At 43.0% G+C, this 21,492-nt stretch overlaps 2 protein-coding genes and 1 pseudogene across 3 annotated transcripts; 1 reads left to right on the forward strand and 2 right to left on the reverse strand.

The window, feature by feature from the left end:
- The first annotated feature begins 665 nt into the window (after positions 1 to 665).
- LOC139415078 (glycoprotein integral membrane protein 1-like) lies at positions 666 to 5,761 on the forward strand. 2 transcript variants are annotated; one of them, XM_071162856.1, is made up of 8 exons: positions 666 to 1,107; positions 2,782 to 2,853; positions 2,950 to 3,049; positions 3,141 to 3,295; positions 3,427 to 3,586; positions 3,720 to 3,937; positions 4,023 to 4,186; positions 4,367 to 5,761. In XM_071162856.1, exons 1-8 carry the CDS (start codon positions 1,006 to 1,008, stop codon positions 4,500 to 4,502), a joined length of 1,107 nt encoding a protein of 368 aa, XP_071018957.1. In that variant the 5' UTR covers positions 666 to 1,005; the 3' UTR covers positions 4,503 to 5,761. The 2 variants fall into 2 exon arrangements, with proteins under 2 accessions (XP_071018957.1, XP_071018958.1); XM_071162857.1 differs by lacking the exon at positions 666 to 1,107 and adding an exon at positions 2,033 to 2,261.
- On the reverse strand, positions 5,755 to 12,785 carry LOC139415077 (katanin p60 ATPase-containing subunit A1-like; annotated as a pseudogene).
- A 248-nt stretch (positions 12,786 to 13,033) lies between these two features.
- LOC139415079 (serine/threonine-protein kinase LATS1-like) lies at positions 13,034 to 21,362 on the reverse strand. The gene is made up of 8 exons (XM_071162858.1): positions 21,201 to 21,362; positions 20,136 to 20,619; positions 18,713 to 18,863; positions 16,930 to 18,404; positions 15,531 to 16,113; positions 15,208 to 15,393; positions 14,937 to 15,043; positions 13,034 to 14,832 (listed from the first exon to the last, which is right to left on the reverse strand). Exons 2-8 carry the CDS (start codon positions 20,487 to 20,489, stop codon positions 14,299 to 14,301), a joined length of 3,390 nt encoding a protein of 1,129 aa, XP_071018959.1. The 5' UTR covers positions 20,490 to 20,619; positions 21,201 to 21,362; the 3' UTR covers positions 13,034 to 14,298.
- Between the last annotated feature and the right edge of the window lie 130 nt (positions 21,363 to 21,492).

Below are 21,492 nucleotides of genomic sequence, written 5' to 3' on the forward strand. Positions count from 1 at the left end.
TATTAACGATGAAAGGAGATATTATCTGTCTCTCTCCTATTGTGTACTGTTGTTAAATACTGTGGCAAAATAAAAATAAAACAGGGAAAATAAGTATTTAGAACTACCAATTATTATAGATAAATATTAAAGAAAAGGGTTAACACAACACTGAACCCACTAATTGTCAAACTAATATTAATGTACAATATAGAAGATACATGACTAGAGGTTATGCAATATGGGTGTATATCCACTGCACGCTTCTTAGGTGTGTAATTTACATGACCAAGGAGCAATTGAAATTTAAAACTATAAAAAATGTATGTTATGCTGTCTGATTTTACATAACACAAACAAGAGTGTGCAATATATAAGGCTAGTCCGTGGACATTCTGAAGTTTGTTTGAGTCCAGTAGGTCACATGACCAAGGAGCTATTGAAGTTTTAAATTCTGAAAAATTAATGTAAAATCGAGTGAGATGGAAATGGACAAACTAAAGGGTGTGCAATGTGTGGGCCCAGTGAGTGTACATTCTGGACCTTGTTTGAAGTCAGTAGGTGACATGACCAAGGAGCTATTGAAATTGTAAATGTTTTACATTTAATGTAAAAACATGTGAGATGAAAATGGACAAACTAAAGGGTGTGCAATGTGTAGGCCCACAGTGGACATTCTGAACCTTGTTGGAAGTTAGGTCACATGAGCAAGGAGCTATTGAAATTTAGAAAAATTCATGTAAGAACGTGTGAGACGAAAATGAACGAACCAAAGGGTGTGCAATATAGAAGGGTAGTCAGTGGACATTCTGAACCTTGTTTGAGTCAAGTAGGTCACATGACCAAGGAGCTATTGAAATTCGAATGTAAACAAGTTTGTATTTTGTTTACACTCCCTAACTAATTCAACTGGGTATACAAAATGCTACTCACATTTCCACATGTTTATTAGTTTTGGAAAGCGAATTAATGTCCAAATCGTGAAAATAAGACCTGTGCAATGTTGTGCGCAATTTTTCCAGCATCATGACACTTATTTGGAGTCTGTGGCTCAAGTGGTTTGAAAGCGCGAATATCCAACTTGAAACTGTTTTTTTTTTTACCTCGGTGGAACTCTTCCAAGTCAAGGTAAGCTTTTGGTGTTACAAATGTATTGCCACCGGTCTAACCGCTAAAGTGTTTACTGACTATACTGCATGATTGTAGGGGGTTTACTAACGCGTTAGTTATTAGCTATGTTGACTATGAAGCTACTTTAGCTAATATGGTGACAACGATGTAGCGGTTATGATATGGAAAAGTTTTCGGTAGGTCACAGGCAGCTGATGTGTTGTGCATTGAAGTCCACAAGCAACGGGGAAATGTGAGAGGAGAGCACGTAGATGCGATAACGAATACAATAAGCTGTTTGTATGTGGCTATGAAAGTGAACAGTTTGTGCGCGATCAGGGCTGTATTCATTCCGCCGATTCGGTTGAAAAACGTTTCGTAAACGGAACGAAATGGGGATAAACATATGAATTTGTCCAATAGAAACTCTCGTTTACAACTGTTGGACTAATGACAACTACACCAGAGCCTAGACCTACTAGATGCAGGCAAGAGTATGCACCACTGTGTAGTATGGACATCCTACTACAACTGTCTGTCACCTCAAATATTTCTCTCGACCCGTGTGCACCTACGTTATAAACTTCTAGAACCGTACCGCAATTGAGAATTGATTCACGTTTAGTTTGAGAATTTGGTTGTTTTGGGCTAGGAATTCTCTCCCGGCCTTCGTTTCAATGATCCACCACATCAACACTGAGTAAACTGTCATATTAAGCGTATCCATGGCAATCCTATGTTTCTGAAATATAATACTAACAAGTTAGCTAACATTTAGCTTTACTAGCTAGCTAGCAATATGCTATAGATTGGCAATGGTTAGCAATCTTGCTAGCAGTAGAATAACAGTTGATATTTTAATTTGAGCAAATGTCATTATCAAATGTAGGCTGTGTGTAACCAGACATTAACGTTGGTGCATGTTTTCTTACTTTTAGGCCGTTCGGTAAATAAATCAATGACTATATCACCAAATGTTGTTTCAAGAAGAACCGCCAGGCTTGCGCACGCGCTCTTGATTGATTTCGGTGTCACTTGGGCCGGGGGTGTTGTTTCCTCCACGATCATACGACAGCTAGAAGATGGCGATGAAACGAACATCAGTTTATACTCTATGTGTACTATTTATGTCATTCATTTTCGCTGAGTCTTCACCTCGACAATTGAACACGGTAGGAGACTACTCTACCACTAGATAGCTACATGACTTGAGGGGCAGGTAGCCTAGTGATTATAGCGTTGTGCCAGTAAGTTAACCGAAAGGTTGCTAGATCGAATCCCGGAGCTGACAATGTAAAAATATGCCGTTCTGCCCCTGAACAAGGCAGTTAACCCAATGTTCCCCGGTAGGCCGTCATTGCAAATAAGAATTTGCTCTTAACTGACTTGTCTAGTTAAATAAAGGTACAAAATAAATAAAAGTAACGCTAATCTTGGTAGCTAGCTAGCGTTATTTGGCTAATGGATGCTAACGTTACCTTTTGTTGCTATCTGACTCATTGCAGCTAGCTAATGTTTATGTTGTTAGCCAGGTTGCATGAGCGTAATACTAGCAAGCTAGAATGCGCTCAAGTATGTCACTCTCGAATGTTCTGATGTTTTGGTGAATACCTTGCTGCCTACCACATTAGCTAACTTATATCATGATCATAATAATTAATGACCGCTTTCCTATTCTTGATTCTCACACAGGAAACTATTCTGATCAATGTGACAGCAGGGACATTGAATGATACACAGGTGCAGGAGTCCAACAACTTGCAGGTAAGCTATACTATGATGTAGTGGTCCATGATTAAGCCTGTCAGAATTATATTGAATAACAACATAACGTATAGCTCAACACATGTTAATTTTCAGATCAACCTGAATATTTCAGTGGATGAAGAGCAGGTGCTCATCAATGACATCCCTGTGGAGTTGTCAGGGGTGACCAGGTTGAACTGCCAAGCCTTGCTGTGTGAGTAGTGAAAATGTTTCTGGTGCATATAACTTAGCTACAGCACAGCATTCTGCACCTGATGTAAAACAGCCTTTCACTTTGTTTACAGTGGATACCACCAATGGCACAAGTGAATTTGAATCTGGTGACTATGTCTCCACTGTCACCCGGGTGATGGTGAGCCAGAATCGCTTGTGGAGTGATTCAGAAGAGGTGGTGGCTCTCCAAGTGTTCAGCGAGGTCATCGAGATAGAGGGGAAAAAGGTACAGTTAGTTGATTGAGAAAAGGATAATAGAATAATGGTGTTAGGATATTTATGTAACAGCTAAATGAGCATATTTGCACCATGGTGGTACAATGATGGAAAATCTGTGCATCCTTTTCTATCATTTAGGTCCAGCAGCCAGAAATGTGTGAAGTGAAGATACTGATGAGCCCCAATTTCCAGACGCTTGCGCAGTATACCAACACCTATCCCATTGGACACAGCGAGATTTTCAGGATCCCAAGGGAAAATGATGTGGTCATCACAGATCCAACAAATCCTAAAAAAGGTATGCAAGAACAGCCATTTTCGTTCACTTTTCATACTCTCACATGAAATGGACAAGATAACTGAATTCCATTGCTAAAGCAATGTTCCTAAATCAATTTGTGAATGATAATGATCCACTTCCTTCTGCTCAGCTGAATACCAAGTGATGTCCCAGACCACCAGTCATTACCCTCTGAAGCATGCGGACACCACCCAGGAGGAGACTGCTGCCCCAGGCAAGCTCCCGGAGACTCCCCTCCGCATGGACCCAGACCTGCTGTATGATAACAATGAGGGTGATGACTTGGGAGGGCTGTCTGATCAGATGCAGACAGAGGCACCACTGAAAGAATCTCTCTCTTCTTACAGTGTAAGTAAATTGGACATTGGATCCAAATCGAATATTGCAAAATTCCTCTACTACAATGTGCTCTGGACTTAAAATCTGTTTGCAGGCCATGTGTCGATGGGTGGAGGAGGTGAGGGACCGCCTGCGACGCTTCTGGTCTGAGTCCTTGCCCCTGTTCTTCTTGGTCATGTGGGTGGTAGTGATTGGTGTGGTTGGGTCAGCGGTCATTGTCAAGATCCTGGACATGTTCTTCCCAACATGCGAACACAAGTACGTTTTCACACAGGTCCTGTTGAACCTGCTTACATGATTGTTGTAGAATGAAATTAAACACTGCCAGGTCAGTGTGCAGTATTTTTTTACCTTGGTGCCAAGACCAGTTAATTAGGCACATCTGTTCTTTCATCTTTTCTTAACTGTGATGCTCATGATAATGTACTTTTCCTCTAGGGGAATTTTACATTTAAATCCTGTGACTCTGATGCCGGAAGATGAGAAACACACCCTGCTGGAGAACATTGAAATAGAGGTAGAGGAGGTGAAAAGGCCTTCATTGAAAACTGAAGAGTCTGATTGCATCTGTTGAAAACACAAGGCATTATGTGGTTAGAGAAACCATAATCTCTTTGTAGCACTTATTACACATGCATTAACATGTTTAGCTTTATTTCTCAAACATTATACCCTCCTCTCAAAGAAGGAATCTGAAATGTTACTAGTGGAAGCAGAGCTGCATACTGCATTATTTTTCATATTATGATTGTGTTACCTCACAGTGCCTCTGTAACCATTCTAATTTGCATTATGAAATACTGACTTCCTATTGGTTTATTTTTGATTGCTCATTTCATATTTTATCATTCTGACTGGAGGATTGAACTGAGGATTTGGTGTTTGTTTGCATGCAACTTTAAATCATAAGACAAACTGTTTATTTACTGTATTTGAACCAGTGCATCATTGTCAGAGCCTCACCAATGCATTTGTTGTAAAATGTCAACAAAACATTTTTACGTTGGTATTACATTTTGTCTGAACTTGACGGGCCTGCGCTTAGGTTCATTAAAGGACAGGTGGTCCTAGTCTTGCACCCATCATTATGAGTGCAGTGTCGAACAGAGACTGAGCAAATAGAAGATCTCATTCCAACCATTTCAATTGATAGAGACAGATGGCAGTTAGTTCCTGTAGCTGAATGATCTCTGTCACAGAACATTGCAGATAGACCTGGAAAGTATAGAACAGACAACTGCTTTAGAGTGTCCTGTCTATACAGTCCATTTCTGTTCACTCTGAATATACTCCTGCTTTATGCCTTGAAATGTATGAATATGGTTACTGGATGTTTTGCAATATGAGTGAATGACAATGGATGTTCTCTGCAATGTGAATTAGTCGCAATGGCCGTGCACTGTCAACATAGACATCTGAAGCTACACTAATAGGACCTTATACACTTTAGTCTAAGAATAGTCAAACCTACTCCTCTCCCAATAGCTTATTGGCTGGTTTGCCTCAAAGCAGGCTAGGCATGAGCAAAATAAAATTGTATCAATGTGATTCTCAAGATTAGGCTCATGGTTGACAGATGGGGCCCTGGGACATTGACTTAGTAGCCATAGTATGGAATGCAGTTAGCTGTCAATGAAACAACTTCATAATAGGAAACTGCATGCTGATTTGAACTTAGTTATTTTACATTTTGCTTCTATGGTGCCTCAATTCAATTTCAATCTTGTTTTACTAAACGCATGGGAGCATGGCATGTGTGCATCATGTATTTTCATTCAAATCAAACTGTACATTGAATTCCCAAATCCTGCTCAATAAAAATGTTTCTGTAAATGTTCTTGTGACATTCACTCAAGTCTACACAAAGCACATGGAAGCCTTGTCAATGCAAGTCATATTTTACTTTAAACTTGTTTAACAAAATTCTTAGTGTTTATGCATGTATATGTTTTCTACCAATTTTGTTATGCCCACGAGGCTGACTAATTGCATATTGTAAACCATGTAGTTTGAGTCCTGGATGTTGATTGGCTGAAACAGCATTTCAACCATGTGTATATCAGACTATACCACCGGTATGACATAAATATAAATGTTTACCATTCTATTTATGTTGATAACCTGTTTATAATCAGTACAAGGCACCTCTGGGTGTGGTATATGGACTGTATCCAGGAAGACATTTACCAAGAGAAGCAGTTGGTTACCCTACTTTAAAGCATGTCGAATCACCTAGCCTAAAATATTAATCATTTACAAAGAAAAGGAAGACATGAGTTAAAGTATTGTTCCCAGAATATATACTGAGCCTCCTACTAATTCCTCTGCAGATTTGAGGTGCTGCAGGCTTCCTGATTAACTTTCAGCAGGAGCCAAACTCTACAATCCACTTCTCATACTTCTCCAGGTCGGAAGCTGACACAGACTTGGACACTTTCTTCAGAGAAGACTCAGTCCTCCATGGTGGTGGGCATGTGCATCTCGTCTCGGGAGATGTTACGGGTCTCCTCTGGCGTCAGCCCCTCGATCCTTCGCCGCATGGCCATCAGAGAGGCGTCCCTACAGACGTCATGGAGAGAGGGTTCACTCCAGGCAATGAAACACAAATAACATTACTTTCCACAATTAGGTTAAGAGTGGTTCTTTATTCCATTATTTGAGAGGCACCTCATTTTCAAATCAGTGATAGTCTTCGCTGAGTTATTGGAACTAACATACTTGACTAATCTATTGTTTATTTGTGACTGGTTTCTATTTGTTGAAGAAAAAACTAACCTGAAAAAGTAAAAGGCCTTACCTGCACACGTTGGTGATGTCTGCTCCTGAGTAGCCCTCCATCTGCTCTGCTATCTTGGCCATGTCCACATCATTGGCCAGCTCCAGCTCCTTTAGGTTTATCTTCAGCAGCTTCACTCTGCCCTTGGCTGCAGAGAAAACAAGCAAACATCACGTACGCCATTGTGAATGAATATATACAGTGCATTCGGAAAGTATTCAGACCCCTTCCCCTTTTCCACATTTTGTTACAGCCTTATTCTAAAATGGATTAAATAAATAAAAATCCTCAATGTAAAACAATACCCTATAATGAAAAAGCGAAAACAGGTTTAGAAATGTTTACAAATTTAGAGAACAAATGTACTTATTTCCATAAGTATTTAGACTCGAAATTGAGCTCAGGTGCATCCTGTTTCCATTGTTCATCCTTTACTCAGTACTTTGTTGAAGCACCTTTGGCAGTGATTACAGCCTTGAGTCTTCTTTGGTATGATGCTACAAGCTTGGCACACCTGTAATTGGGGAGATTCTCCCCTTCTTCTCTGCAGATCCTCTCAAGCTCTGTCAGGCTGGATGGGGAGCGTCGCTGCACAGATATTTTCAGGTCACTCCAGAGATGTTTAAGTGGGTTCAAGTCCGGTTCTGGCTGGGCCCCAAGGACATTCAGCGACTTGTCCCAAAGCCACTCCTGCGTTGTCTTGGCTGTGTGCTTAAGGTTGTTGTCTTGTTGGAAGGTGAACCTTTGCCCCAGTCTGAGCTCCCTGGAGCAGGTTTTCATTAAGGATCTCTTTGTACTTTGCTTTGATCCTGACTAGTCTCCCAATCCCTGCTGCTGAAAAACATCCCCACAGCATGATGCTGCCACCATCATGCTTCACCATAGCGATGGTGCCAGGCCTCCTCCAGATGTGACGCTTGCCATTCAGGCCAAGAGTTCAATATTGGTTTCATCAGACCAGAGAATCTTGTTTCTCATTGTCTGAGTCCTTTAGGTGCCTTTTGGCAAATTCCAAGCGGGCTGTCATGTGCCTTTTACTCAGGAGTGGCTTCGATCTGGCCACTCTACCATAAAGGCCTGATTGGTGGAGTGCTGCAGACATGGTTGTCCTTCTGGAAGGTTCTCCCATCTCCACAGAGGATCTCTGAAGCTCTGTCAGAGTGACCATTGGGTTTTTGGAAACTTCCCTGACCAAGGCCCTTCTCCCACGATTGCTTAGTTTGGCCGGGCAGCCAGCTCTAGGAATTTCCAAACTTCTTCCATTTAAGAATTATGGAGGCCACTGTGTTCTTTTAGGACCTTCAATGCAAAAAAAATTGGTACTCTTCCCCAGATCTGTGCCTCGAAACACTCCTGTCTCAGCGCTCTACGGACAATTTGTTGGCTCTGACATGCATTGTCAACTGTGGGACCTTATAAAGACAGGTGTGTGCATTTCCAAATCATGTCCAATCAATAAAATGTACCACAGGTGGACTCAAATCAAGTTGTAGAAACATCTCAAGGATGATCAATGGAAACAAGATGCACCTGAGCTCAATTTCGAGTCTCATAGCAAAGGGTCCGAATACTTATGTAAATAAAGTATTTCTGTTTTTAAAATGTGCAAAAAATTCTAAAACATGTTTTCGCTTTGCCATTATGGGGTATTGTGTGTAGATTGTTGAGTTTTTAATTTTATTGAAACAATTTTAGAATAAGGCTGTAATGTAACAAAATGTTGAAAAAGTCAAAGGGTCTGAACACTTTCCGAAAGCACTGTGTGTGTGTATATGTATATACTTTAAGATTTTAGATGTTTAACTGGAAAGCACTGTCAAGTGTAAATTATCATAGTCCAGACTGACACGTGATAGTCCGGTGTCCCATTGTGACATAGCTACGTGGCTCTGAGGCACCCATCCAAAGGGGAACGCACAGCCCGAACGCGCACCTCCCCATGATTCCCAACCAATGCAGTTTCGGTAAGCGTCCTCTATTCATTTGAATGTGTTGACAGTTGGATAAATTGCTTGAGAATTCAAAAATTATGAAAGCCAACAGACAAATATTCTAGAATACTGCTGTCCATATGCCTACATGTCTTGGACTATGATAGACGATTTACAGTGAGCAGTGTTTGTGGACCTGAAGGCAGAGGGATGTAGATTATTTTCTCCAGACGTCGCCTCAGAGCCTCATCAATGTCCCAGGGGAAGTTAGTGGCTGCCAGCACCATCACCATCTTAGAGGGATCCTCATTCTCTGATGCTCCTCCCACACCTAAACAACAGCATAATATCCTAGGAACGATAGCATAAAAAACTATAGCAAAATTCAATTACTGCTATGTATTTAGGGTACAATAATTTATTGGGCAAGAAACATTTTTATATAGACATGAATTGTGCATGTAATTAATTTGGCCTTCTATAAGCAGAGTAGCTGCTGTTTGTGTACCATCCATCTGGACCAACAGCTCTGCCTTCACCCGTCGGCTAGCCTCATGTTCCTCTGACGTTCCTCTGCGGCTGCACATGGAGTCAACCTCATCGATGAATATGGTGGTGGGAGCACAGAACCGGGCCTGTCCAGAGGAGAAAAGAAACACTGACTAGAGCCACAACACCTAAAAAACACCACCCTTTCACATCATGTAATTTGATACCACCAGATTTTCTTCTAGGAAAAAAATATTCCGCCTGGGCAGGGAAGCTGACGAGGATCTTACCATTTCAAATAGAAGGCGGACCAGTTTTTCAGACTCCTCTGTACTTGGAAGTGAGAGTAGAAGATGAAACATTGAAGAATGTGGTTCTGCACTCTGTCGCAACGGCTTTGGCCAGAAGAGTCTTTCCTGTGCCTGGAGGACCCACCAACAGCACTCCCTAGGAAAATATTGCACATAGATACACCACATATTAGCAAGGCATCGTATCAACTCTTCCAATGAAAATAACTTATTAATCAAGTGGTCCTTGGGCTTCCATGTATACCTTCCATGGTCTTCGTATGCCTTTGAAAAACTCTGGCATCCACATGGGTAGCACAACAGCTTCTTTTAAAAGCTTTTTTGCTTCTTCCAAATCTGCAATATCATCCCTACAGGCATTAAACAAACAAGTATTTCCTGTTAGACAATCCTTACAAAGAGAAACATTTTGTATGTTTTTAGAATTATCCTGTTCAGGACAGTTGATAAATCATAGCCAGTCACACACACCATTTAACATGGGGGTTCTGTGATATGATGTCTCTCTCCAGGGCCTCAATAAGGTCTTTGTCATATCCTTGCCCATCAAACTTCTTCACATCTTTCTCAGAAACTTCCAATTTGTTCTGCAAAACAAACAAAGGATTATTTGTCAGTCTTGAGGGGCTCAATGCAGCCGCGTGGCAGAGGTTTTTTCTAAGCCAGGAACCAGGTGATGATTTTAGGTAACAAGAAGATTGACAAATTTTTGGTCTACAGTGCAAATAGTTTTCAAGTTAAGATAGGGTAATGCCAGCAAAGCATTTTCCCTGTGCCAGTTCCTGGGACAGTAATACAATAAAAATATATATTTTTAATTGTAAACCTAAGAAAATCTAGGAGAATTAAATCTGTATTATGTGAAAGGAGGGTGTAACAAAGGACCTTCCCATCCATATTTTAATCCTTAATGGTACTTTGTTCACCTTGTCGTCTTTTGGTGTGGCTAGGGCCTCTTTCTTTTCCTTGCTCTTCAAAGGTTTGGCTCTGTCAACATTGGGCCCGCGTGGTGACTGGCGATGCGGAGCCCGCACACCAGCCACATACAGGCGGTTGTTGTGATGTTTACTCTCTTTGTAGGGAACCGGGGGCCCCCTAACCGGAAGAGGCGAGGATCTTTGAGGAAAGAAGGGAATACTACTCGATCAACCTAAGCAAATCAAATAACATCTTATTGGTTGCGTAGATATACAATACATGGCCAAAAGTATATGGACACCTGCTCGTCGAACATCTAATTTCAAAATCATTAGCATTAATATGGAGTTGGTCCCCCCCTTGCTGCTATAACAACCTCCACTCTTCTGGGAAGGCTTTCCACTAGATGTTAGAACATTGCTGCAGGCCACAAGAGCATTAGTGAGATCGGGCACTGATGTTGGGCGATTGGTCCTGCCTCGCAGTCGGTGTTCCAATTCGGTGTTCCAATTCATCCCAAAGGTGTCTGTTTCTCTGTTTTTCATGGTTCGGGCTAGGCGCCTTAGTTCCAGTGAATGGAAGTCTTAACACTACAGCATACAATGACATTCTAGACAATTCTGTCCTCCCAATTTTGTGACAACAGTTTGGGGAAGGCCTTTTCCTGTTTCAGCATGACAATCCCCCTGTGCACAAAGAGAGAACCATGCAGAAATGGATTGCCGAGATCGGTGTGGAAGAACTTGACTGGCCTGAACAGAGCCCTGGCCTCAACCCCATCGGACACCTTTGGGATGAATTGGAACGCCGACTGCGAGCCAGGCCTAATCGCCCAACATCAGTGCCCGACCTCACTAATGCTCTTGTAGCAATGTTCCAACATCGGGTGGAAAGCCTTTCCAGAAGAGTGGAGGCTGTTATAGCAGCAAAGGGGAGAACCAGATCCATATTAATGCCCATGATTTTGGAATGAGATGTTCAACAAGCAGGTGTCCACATACACTACATTATCAAAAGTATGTACATGATGTATAGAAAAGGTGTGCACAGCAGTAGTTATGTATGTAAACAATATTGAAGTGACCAGTGTTCAATGACTATGTACATAGACTACTGCCAGTCTCTATTGTGCAGATTTAAGTACCGGGTGGCACTCCAAATAATACATTAATGTTCAGCTATTTTGTAGGCCAAAACTAAAAAGGTAACATTTAGCACTGCAAGAAAGAGAGCAGACTACTTACTATCAGGTACTCAAAGCAATAATCCCACTCATTATTTTATTCAGACAAACAGCTTACTAACCAAACTACACACCCAATCAGATACTAATGTAAAGACCTGAAAACAGTTTAAATATATTTTCCCAGTAAAGTGCAATATCCACTTATGAATAGGCCAGTAAATCTATACAATAGAATAGGAATGTGTGAGAAATGAGTCCATACAGTACCTGCATTCTACTTGTACAGGCCATTTGTCACTAATGCCATCTTTATTACTTGGTGGTTTGGTTGGGGTGGTCTCCAGTTTAAAATTTTCTAGAGTTGTCATTATTTATTCAACCTGTTTGTTTTCTTCGTTTATCTCTTGCCATACCTGTAAGAGATGTCAAGAGCAAGGGTCGAAGTGACATTTGCAGACATTGTCTGACCAAAACTCGGTTTAAATTAAACTTCGTTTTGAAAGTGAAACGTCTTATATTTTACCTTTTGCCATCTTTGTTGGAAGCTACTATCCCGTAATGTGAAAAAGGTGTTTCTTAATTTGTTCAAGTACTCCCTGATAGCAAACAATAGCATAACTGTAGTTCCCAAGTAAGGCGTACTCTCGAGCAAGTTTCACGTTTTCACTTATCTCATGCAGACTCATTCTAGGTGATGAAGAACATTAGTTGTTAGTACAGTTCTCTCCAGAAGGGATGACAACAGAATCTCTGTAAAAACAAAACATCAACGGACATAAGGACGTGCCAGCTCTATCTGAATGTTAGCTTACTTAACATAACTTGGCTAGCTGGCTAACTAACTCAGCTAGCTAGCCAACACGTTTCAGATGAACGAGCAAACAGCACCGCGATTTAGAAAAACAATACCAGTAATACAACTGGCAAAAGTATTTGTCACAACGTTACTGGCACATAAAAATGCAACTTCAAACTAGCTCCCAAACGTCTTTAGCATGCTAGTTAGCTCTAGTGCTAACGTTAACTAGTTAGACCCACCTGTTGCATTGTTGATGGGAAAGTAAAATACGACAAAAAAAAGTGTAGAACCGCACCCACGGACGGAAACACAAATTGATCCCCAAGGTTTCCCCAATGGCTCAAATATATACAATACTGGTAGCTACATAAATATGGTTTATTTTCGTCTGACAAGACAGCTACAACAACCACACCAAAGCTGCCTCTAATGTTTGACGCTGTGAAAGCGTCATATCCTGAACTGAATTCAGAACAATAGCGGCAGCAGTACTACTACTGTTGTCCCTCATGTACCAAAAGTGTAAATAATATGGCTGTAAATTGTATTTCATGGGCTTTGACCCTCTTCACCAGACTCCACATTTGGGTGAAGATACTGGCATTGTTGATTTGTATAGCTAGTAGAGCCAGCCTGTATATTGGATAGTTCCAGTGGTGTCAGGTGTGAATGTGACAATAAAATGGAATTCGTGGAAGTGCTTTACATTGTTTATTAATCACTCCCGTTCCCTGCACCCAACCTCCCCAAAATACATTTACACTAAAATCGAATTATGTAATCAAAACCAGTGCAGCAATGTCAGTGTACCTATTCCATAATTACATTCATAGCTTTCCAAAACACATAAAAGGCTAAATGATGGGATGGAGTGGAGACCCATCCATCCACCATGAGCTACTAAAGAGTGCCTGTTCATAATCCAGTTTCCCATTACAACAGCGTCAGTCCTTCATTAACAGGTCAGCCATGTCAGTGAGCTCATACACAGCGTAGCCTAGTGCTTTGGTTGAGAGACTGAATGAAAGAAGTGATGAAAGCAGATGAAGTGAATGAAAGAGAATAACATTTACTGTACATAGCATAACAGACCCTGTCGGCTCCAACAATAGGTACCTTTCAGATTTTCCTTGGTGCTGAAAGGCCACATTAAACAAAATAAACACTGTGGAATGACAAAAATTACAGAGGAAAGAGATTTTAGAGGGGAATAATGAAGAGGGCCTGCCCTAATGAATATCAACTAACCAACAGAATAGAGAAAATATTTATACATTTATAAATACATTTTATGTATAAATTAAAAAAATACACACAATCCGAGTTCAATCAACTCAGGCTAGTCTAGTTTGAAATGGCAGTCCCATATACAGTATTTGGTGAAAGAGCAGAAGATCAAAGGCACAGGAATTAATAATTCAAGAGTTACTTATCCCTGCAAATCCTACCAGTTATATCACTACTACAGAATATCCCCATTGCAATACCTTCAAATATAAATTAGGAACATTTCCAATAAAAACAAGTTCCCCCAAAAAATAATCTCATACTTATATCAACTAGCATCACCAGTTTATAAAATCTTGAATAAATTAAGGCTTAAAACAGGGTTTGTAATTCTTTCGAAGAAAACCCTGATATTTTCTTTCAATTCATTTAAGTCTGTTCAGAGTCAACACATATGAACCTTACCATGTTCAACCCCATGAATACACTTGTAGTGTGAAAAGACTAAACCCTCCTCTTGTAGACTGTAGTGTAGAGGGACTATACTGTAGTTATATGTACCGTGTATTTGCTTGAATGGTACAATTATATCTGTTCCCAATTGTTCTGCCCCACAGAATATGCCACTGAATACACACACACACATCCTGACTCGCTCTCTGACAAACCAGAAACCTGTTTCCCAGACCTATGTGCAAACAGTCCAGCAGAACAAACATGTTCTTAAACGATACTACACATAGACCAAATCACGGCCCTGTGCCCTGCTGCTCTTTTCCTGGTCTCCCTCCTCCTGTGTCAGGGCCTCAGAGTCTGCCTCGTCCCCATCAAAACCCTCCTCATACTCTATGCCAATGGGCTTGGGACAGCTGTAGGGGTGGCCGTTGTCATCGAAGAAGCGTCGGAAAGTGAACTCATAGAAGGCGTGCTCGGGGTGCTTGCCGTTCCTGAACCACCCATTGAGGGTGTCGTTGTGGTTGCCCTCACCTTCGTTGTTGCTGCTCCACAGTTTGTCTGGATCCACCGGGTCAAAGTTGGAGGTGTCTGTGCAGTGAGCGATGGTGGGGATGTAGGGGGCCGGCTGCATTTGCCGCAGGTCGTTGGAGAAGTCGATGGTCTTAAAGAAGGGCTGCACCTTGATCTCGTCGGCACCGTTCTTGCCGAGGCGGTCCTCAGGGCCACGGCATAGTTTAATGATAAGGTCTGATGCCTCTGGGCTCAGCTTTGCTTGAGGGGGGATGTGCAGGGTGGTCTGCCAGTTTATCACCTGGGTAGAATAACGACCCAGAGCTTTAAACAGAGCGGAGGACAACAGCACTTAACAAACCAGGCCAACATGAGATATGCTCAGTTTTTAACTGGTTGATTTACCTTGAGCTGGGTTTCCAGGGGTGTAGTTGCTAAGAAAGGAGGTTGCCCAACCACCATTTCATACAGAATGACACCAACACTCCACCAATCACACAGTTGGGTGTATCCTTGAACAGTGAGGTAACACAGTCACATGTTAGACACAATAACATGATGCACAAGAGACAAATAATAACCTTTCAAAATTCCACTCCTGCACTGGTCATTCAAACATCACCGATAATATTTTCAACTTCAGAGCGGATTCAAATGTTCCCTTTCACAGGCTTACCCGTCCTTAGCAGCACTTCTGGAGCGATGTAGTTAGGTGTCCCCACCAGGGAGTGAGCCAGGCAGCGTTGGTGTTGCCTTGCCTTCCTCCTCTCCAGGGGCTTGAGCCGGTCTGCACATCGACAGTTAGATGGGTCCTGCTCCCATTCCTTACTGAAGTCCATGCTGTCCTGCCGAACATGGTCTCCTGCAGAGAGACACGACACAAAGATTTGCCTGGCTTTACTGACAATGAAAATGGGGAGAACAGTGTTACCCTAAAGACCAAAACATCCTCTTGGATTGAAGCAGCAACAAGAATCATAAAACATGGATCATACTAACCACTCTGGTAGTACTTCGAGTCATGTGTCCAGCGGAAGCCGGTGCAGAGGCCAAAGTCGGTGAGCTTGATGTGTCCGTCCCGGTCTATGAGGATGTTGTCTGGCTTGATGTCGCGGTGGATGAAGCCCATCCTGTGCACGCTCTCCACGGCGCAAGTGAGCTCAGCGATGTAGAACTGAGCCAACTCCTCTTTGAAGAGGCCCAGGCGGATCAGCAGACTCATCATGTCTCCTCCGGGGATGTAGTCCATCACAAAGTACAGGTTGTCCTTGTCCTGGAAGGAGTAGTAGAGCCGCACCACCCACTCATTATCAGCCTCAGCCAGGATGTCTCGCTCTGCCTTGACGTGGGCCACCTGGTTCCTGAGGAGAACGTCCTTCTTGCGCAGCGTCTTCATGGCGTACAGGGCTCCAGTGTCCTCCTTCCGGGCTAGACACACCTCTCCAAAGGCGCCGATGCCCAGGGTCTTGATCCTCTTAAACATGGACTTGTCCATCTTGGCCCGCTTCAGTCGGATGTAGTTGGACTCTTTCTGAGACAGCATCATGCGCATCTGCTCCTGGGCATCCCCTGACAACTTGACCTAAATTGCAAAATATGACAATTTACATTCACTTTACTTTTACTTAAGAGAACCACAGAACATGAATTAGACACAAAATAAGACAACCACAGATGTATTAGCAAAGCAATGGATTTAACCTGGCAGAATGCTGGCCCAGGTCAAGGAACACAAAATAGTAAGCATTAAAAACACATTAGAAAGGTAAGAGATAAAAAACAACCAAAGAGATACAGCAGACGTTCTCAATAAGGCTGGTTGTCTTGGCAAGTATAATTTAAGCTGGACGGAGCACTAAACATGGAAAGTAGATGGGAAGGCATGCATCTCTCTAAGGAGTTGGTGTGATGCGGTCAGTCAGCAGAGGGCATCATGCTGTTCAATTAAAGTGGCCCATCTTTCAACAGCTGCTTACTTGGTCACTGATCTGTGTGGACTATTCAGGACACAGCATTGATAGGAGATACCTTTACCTTCTACATCAGCTGTTAGTGACAGCAGGGAGAGAAAAAGAGAGAAAGAGAGACAGCTAAGCAGAAGGGAAGAATATAACATTCAAAAGAATGAAAATATAAAACAGGAAATAAATAGTAAAGAATCAGGAAGATTGAAAGCCAGGACTGCATGACAACATATTTGAAGAGGGTGCCAGAATCTTAAGGTTGACTGTGATTGGACATGCCAAATCCATTACAGTGAAAATGTAGGCCTTTCAGCTAATAAATAAATATCCTGTATTCCTCCGAATTGAATAGACCAAATGTATTTAGATTATACCATTGTTTAGACCAAATGTAACTCACAGGGACATTATAAGCAGTGACTGTGTACTCTCACCCTCTGCATCTCACTCTCCAGCTGTTTCTTCCTATGGATCCTCATCTGGTGGTTCTTCAGGATGTTCTCAACGTGCTGCTCCATGAAGAACTTGAAGGCCTGGGGAGAGTAGAGAGGCACTCTGGGGTCTCCTCGTCGTTCCTCGTCTTTCTTGTTCCGGCGCACAGGCACTGGAGATGTGGTGATCTGTTTATTCTCCTTCTCTATTTCCACAGCAGCAAAGTCTGGGCCTTCTGGCCTGTCACTAGCAGTGCTGCTACAATCCTCCTCCTCTGCAGCCTCCTCTCTCCCAGAACTGGGCTTGGGCCCTGGGTCATAGGCAGGGCAGTGTGCAACAGGCTGCTGGAGGAGGTGTTTGGGGTATGGGGGTGGAGGACCCTGGTAACTGGGCACCTCTGCTACTGGCATGGGTACCTGGGGCATGGGTGCTGGTGGTAGCGGCTCCTGGTAGGTAGTGGGAGGTGCAGGGGGCTGATGCATCCAGGGTGGGTGTGCGGGGGCCACGGCAGTGTGTAGCTCAGGCTTCTGCACACGCATGCTCTTCACAGGCTGCAGGATGGGGGCCTGGGTGATGGCTGTCACTGTGGTGGCAGAGGGCTGGGAGCTGGCCGGGTGACCCTGCCTGTTGCTCATCTGGTGGCTGTTGAAGGAGCTGGATCGGACAGGGATGGTGTGCTGCTGCCATGACGGGGACACGTCCTGGTTACTACTACTTGGGGAGGACTGAGGCTGGCCAGGGGGGGCTTGGGACCAGGACTGAGGCACGCCCATGTTGTACATGTCAAGGTTGTGACTGTTCCGGTTAGGCACCATCATGGACTGGGGGAGGTTACCCCCGTTGATGTAGGATGGGGAGGAGGCAGGTCCTCCGGCCTGCATCTGTTGAGCAGTTGGGCTTTGTCTGTTGCTCTGATTCACTGGGTAAGGGGGAGGGGGTTGTCTGCTGCCACCACTCTGGTGTCCCATGTAGTCTGGCTGAGTGGAGCCGTTCTGAGACCAGCTAGAGGGGAAGCTGAACTTGTTACCCCCAGAGCTCTGCATGATGATGGGCTGACGGCCCATGGGCACTGGGCTGATGCCCCTCTGGTTCTGGGGGGCTGAGTAGCCTTCAGGCCAGGCCCCTTGGGGAACAGGAGAGATGCGGGGCACGAGGTAATCCATGTTGCCAGAGAAGCGCTTAGTGGAGAGGTTACTGTCCCAGGAAGGTGGGGGCGGGGTTGCACCTCTGTTTGGGGGAGGGGTGACACTGCGCACCTGAGGGGGTAGGGGAGGGTTGACCCGTTGGTTGTTGCCAGGGTGACCCTGTGGGAAGGCTGGGGGTGGGCCTCGTCCTGCCATGTCACCCTGGGGTCCAGGGCTGTCTGAATGGTAAATCATCCCCTCCACCATCATGGGGCCATGTCTCTGAACCAGAGACTCCTTGGAACCCTTCCAGCTCTGCCTCCTCAGCACAGGCTGCTGAATGTGAGATGAGCCTGCAATGATGGGAAGAAAAACTACAGGTCATGGCAGCATATAAAAATGAATAATTATGTTTGCGATAGACATTACTGAAATATAAAAGAAAGCAAACCAGTGCCTTGTACAACATTCTCATTTGAAACACACGCCCTTCCCCCAAACCAGAGTTGTACAACACAATATTGTTTCCTCATTGACAATTGATTGTATCTCCAGAGACAAATAGTATAGCCAAGTCATAGATCCTGGAACAATGGTAGCCAGGTTTCCGTGAACAACGATGGGTAAAGGAGTGGTTTGGTCCCAGAGGACAGACACCTACCGGGGGATTTCATGCCTGCATTGACAGGGCGGGCGGCGGCAGCCACCATCTGCTCCCTCACAGGATCCTGGTAGCTCATCTTACTAATGTACTCTATGGCTGCCTCCACACTGCGACTGTTGGTCTGCTTCAGAGCACGGATCACCATTTCCTGCACACAATTCATATACTACTACATATACCTGAAATAAAAGGTTTCTCGAGGCGCTATTAGACAAACATATCAAGTTTACAGAAACTACTTACCCACAACTCTCAAATACAATGGAATATGAATATATATATAAAAATGTTTAAGAACCAGACATATCAGTAGCTTTTTGACATACTTGGTTTCATTGATCTCTGCCTCAGGGCTGAATATCAAATGTATTTGTCACATGCGCCGAATACAATAGGTGTAGGTAGACCTTACAGTGAAATTCTTACTTACAACAATGCTTTAAGAAAAAAAAAAAATACACGTTAAGTAAAAAATATAAAAGTAACAAATAAAATTAAACAGCAGCAGTAAAACAACAAACAAGGCTATATACAGGGGGTACTGGTACAGAGTCAATGTGCGGGGGCACAGGTTAGTCGAGGTAATATGTACATGTAGGTAGAGTTAGTGACTAAAAGTCACAGACAATCATGACACCCTGAGCATGCAGCTAAAGCTGGTCATTCCACATTGCATAGCTTTCATATTTCACATCAGTCTCCCGTCATCCACCAACAAAGGGAAAACATTCTGCAATAACTCATTTTGTGCAATAGCTGCAGCGGTGGCAAAGTTAGCATAGTGTGTGTGTGTGTAGGGGGGGGGGGGGGGGGGTTGTGGTAATGGACAATAGCGTGAACCCCGGGCAAACATTTTTGAGTTCCTTCTCTTGCTCGCAGAGACAAAATGTTGCTGTTTTAAAGCTAATTTCATGAAATTCTACATATTTTGCCATGGCTTATGCTGTGTTCTTATGCTATCTGAGTGACTCAAACATAAAATGAATGGGGGCTCCATGCCAAGACATTTTTGGAATTTTACATTCTCCCTGACTGTCTAGTCTTTAATTTGGTGAATGTTAGTTGTCAAAGATTCTCTTTGTTTTTATATATATACATATATCGCCATTATCTTTTCTGCATACTTTATATCTAGTTTTAGTCTTTAAGTTTACACTGAAAGTGTTGCACCATCCGAATAAAAAATATTCTAAAATATAATCATTTGTTAGAATGGTGGCAACGATTTAAACGAATAAATGGGAAACACTGGTATTCAGATTATTCCACAACTGTCAGTATGGACGTTGCTTGACTGATTTTAAACATCTGAATTATTTTAGTTATATTCATTAAAATTAAAATAACTTAATTTACTACACAGTACTAACATGCTACCTAGCTGAAGTACTGTTTCCACTTTTACATTATTCCTCCTTACCTCCTCAAAACCAGCAGACAGCAGCTCCAGCAGCATCTGCTTGTTAACCTCTGCAGTCCGTCCAGAAGAGCTGGGCTCATTGGCAAAAGGCATCAGGGACTTGCGAATCTCCTGCAAGGCCTTGTGGTAGGGGTTTTTGGGGTTGCTGCAGCGCCCTTGCTGCCTGGGATCTTCAGGCATCACCTTTCCAGCGCCCCCCATGTCTACCTTAGGGAGGTCAGAAGGCCGGGAAAGGTTACGGAGACTCTCCCGAATTTCCTGCAGCATCTGGTGGCTGTTGCCACTGTAGTTGCTGGCGGGGAAAGTCTTGGGTCGCATCTGTCGATATCCTTCGGGTTTCTCCCCTCTCTTCATGTAAGAACATGTAGGTTGGCAGCCAAAGGAAAGAACAGGATAGAAGCACACAGCAGTGTCACTGCGAGGTTATCTGGGGCCAAGAGATGGTTCAAGACGAATTACTTTACATCTGCATCCTGCTGAGTACCTGGGGATGACAAAACATAAACATGGTGCAGCTAGCTAATAGTAATGAATGCAACCTCTCAGTAGATACTGAAGCAGTGAAATGACCCTACAGATGGTCAATTAATATATTCAGACAAATCATTATGTAAGATAAGTGTAATAGTTTACTTTTGTAGCTTTAAATTACAACCTTATTAATGGAACTAACGAATGGTGTTGGTGGCTAACTTAGCTAGCTTACAATAGTTAACGTTAGCAACCAAATATGGTTAAACCTGTACCTATAAACGTTACTGACTGTAGAATGTTATGTAAGTGGATTCGTTTTCCAGACAGCTAATTTACAAAACAAAAAGTAACCGAAGAATACAATTCAATGTTTTATCTAGTTAACGCTAAAAAGTAACTATTACCTGACTCAATTTCAGTTAAATAGCTAGCCAGCCAGCCAGCTAACGTTGGCTAAACAAGACAGCAAAGCCCGACCACAGATATAACAAGGCCCGGCTACTGCGGGTTGTCTTCGGCCGTCGGCGTCGCAAAACAACCACTAGCCATCCAAGTTAGCTATAACTAGCAGGTTGTTGTCAATGAACTTACCGGCAGCAGTGTTATTCTCCTAATCAAATTTCCAGATTTCAAATCAACTAGAAAGTGCGATCAACTATGAGTACATCTACTGATTTAGACGTTTGAAAGTAATTAACTTTAATGCTACTCCGTGTTAGTCCCAACTGTGCCTTGAATATTCCTGTGATGTCTGACAGAGACAAGTTTCCCGGATGTGCTGGTTCACTGGGTTGTTCCCCCCCCACCACCACCACCCTTTGTGATAGCGCCCCCCCTCCAAGTACAACATATAAACAACATGGATTCTATAAATAATCTCTCA

This window comes from Oncorhynchus clarkii, chromosome 8 (genome assembly GCF_045791955.1).
Source record: "Oncorhynchus clarkii lewisi isolate Uvic-CL-2024 chromosome 8, UVic_Ocla_1.0, whole genome shotgun sequence".
In the NCBI taxonomy this organism is placed as follows: domain Eukaryota; kingdom Metazoa; phylum Chordata; class Actinopteri; order Salmoniformes; family Salmonidae; genus Oncorhynchus; species Oncorhynchus clarkii.

Excerpts from the sequence above, each read along its gene's own strand:
- LOC139415079 (XM_071162858.1), bottom strand. The coding sequence starts at position 20,489 with ATGAAGAGAGGGGAGAAACCCGAAGGATATCGACAGATGCGACCCAAG. Across the intron at positions 18,864-20,135 it reads TGTCTGCTGGTTTTGAGGAG|GAAATGGTGATCCGTGCTCT; the intron begins GTAAGGAGGAAT and ends AATTGTGTGCAG. Across the intron at positions 14,833-14,936 it reads CCCTGGAAACCCAGCTCAAG|GTGATAAACTGGCAGACCAC; the intron begins GTAAATCAACCA and ends TATTCTACCCAG.
- LOC139415078 (XM_071162856.1), top strand. The coding sequence starts at position 1,006 with ATGACACTTATTTGGAGTCTGTGGCTCAAGTGGTTTGAAAGCGCGAAT. Across the intron at positions 2,854-2,949 it reads AGGAGTCCAACAACTTGCAG|ATCAACCTGAATATTTCAGT; the intron begins GTAAGCTATACT and ends GTTAATTTTCAG. Across the intron at positions 3,938-4,022 it reads AATCTCTCTCTTCTTACAGT|GCCATGTGTCGATGGGTGGA; the intron begins GTAAGTAAATTG and ends ATCTGTTTGCAG.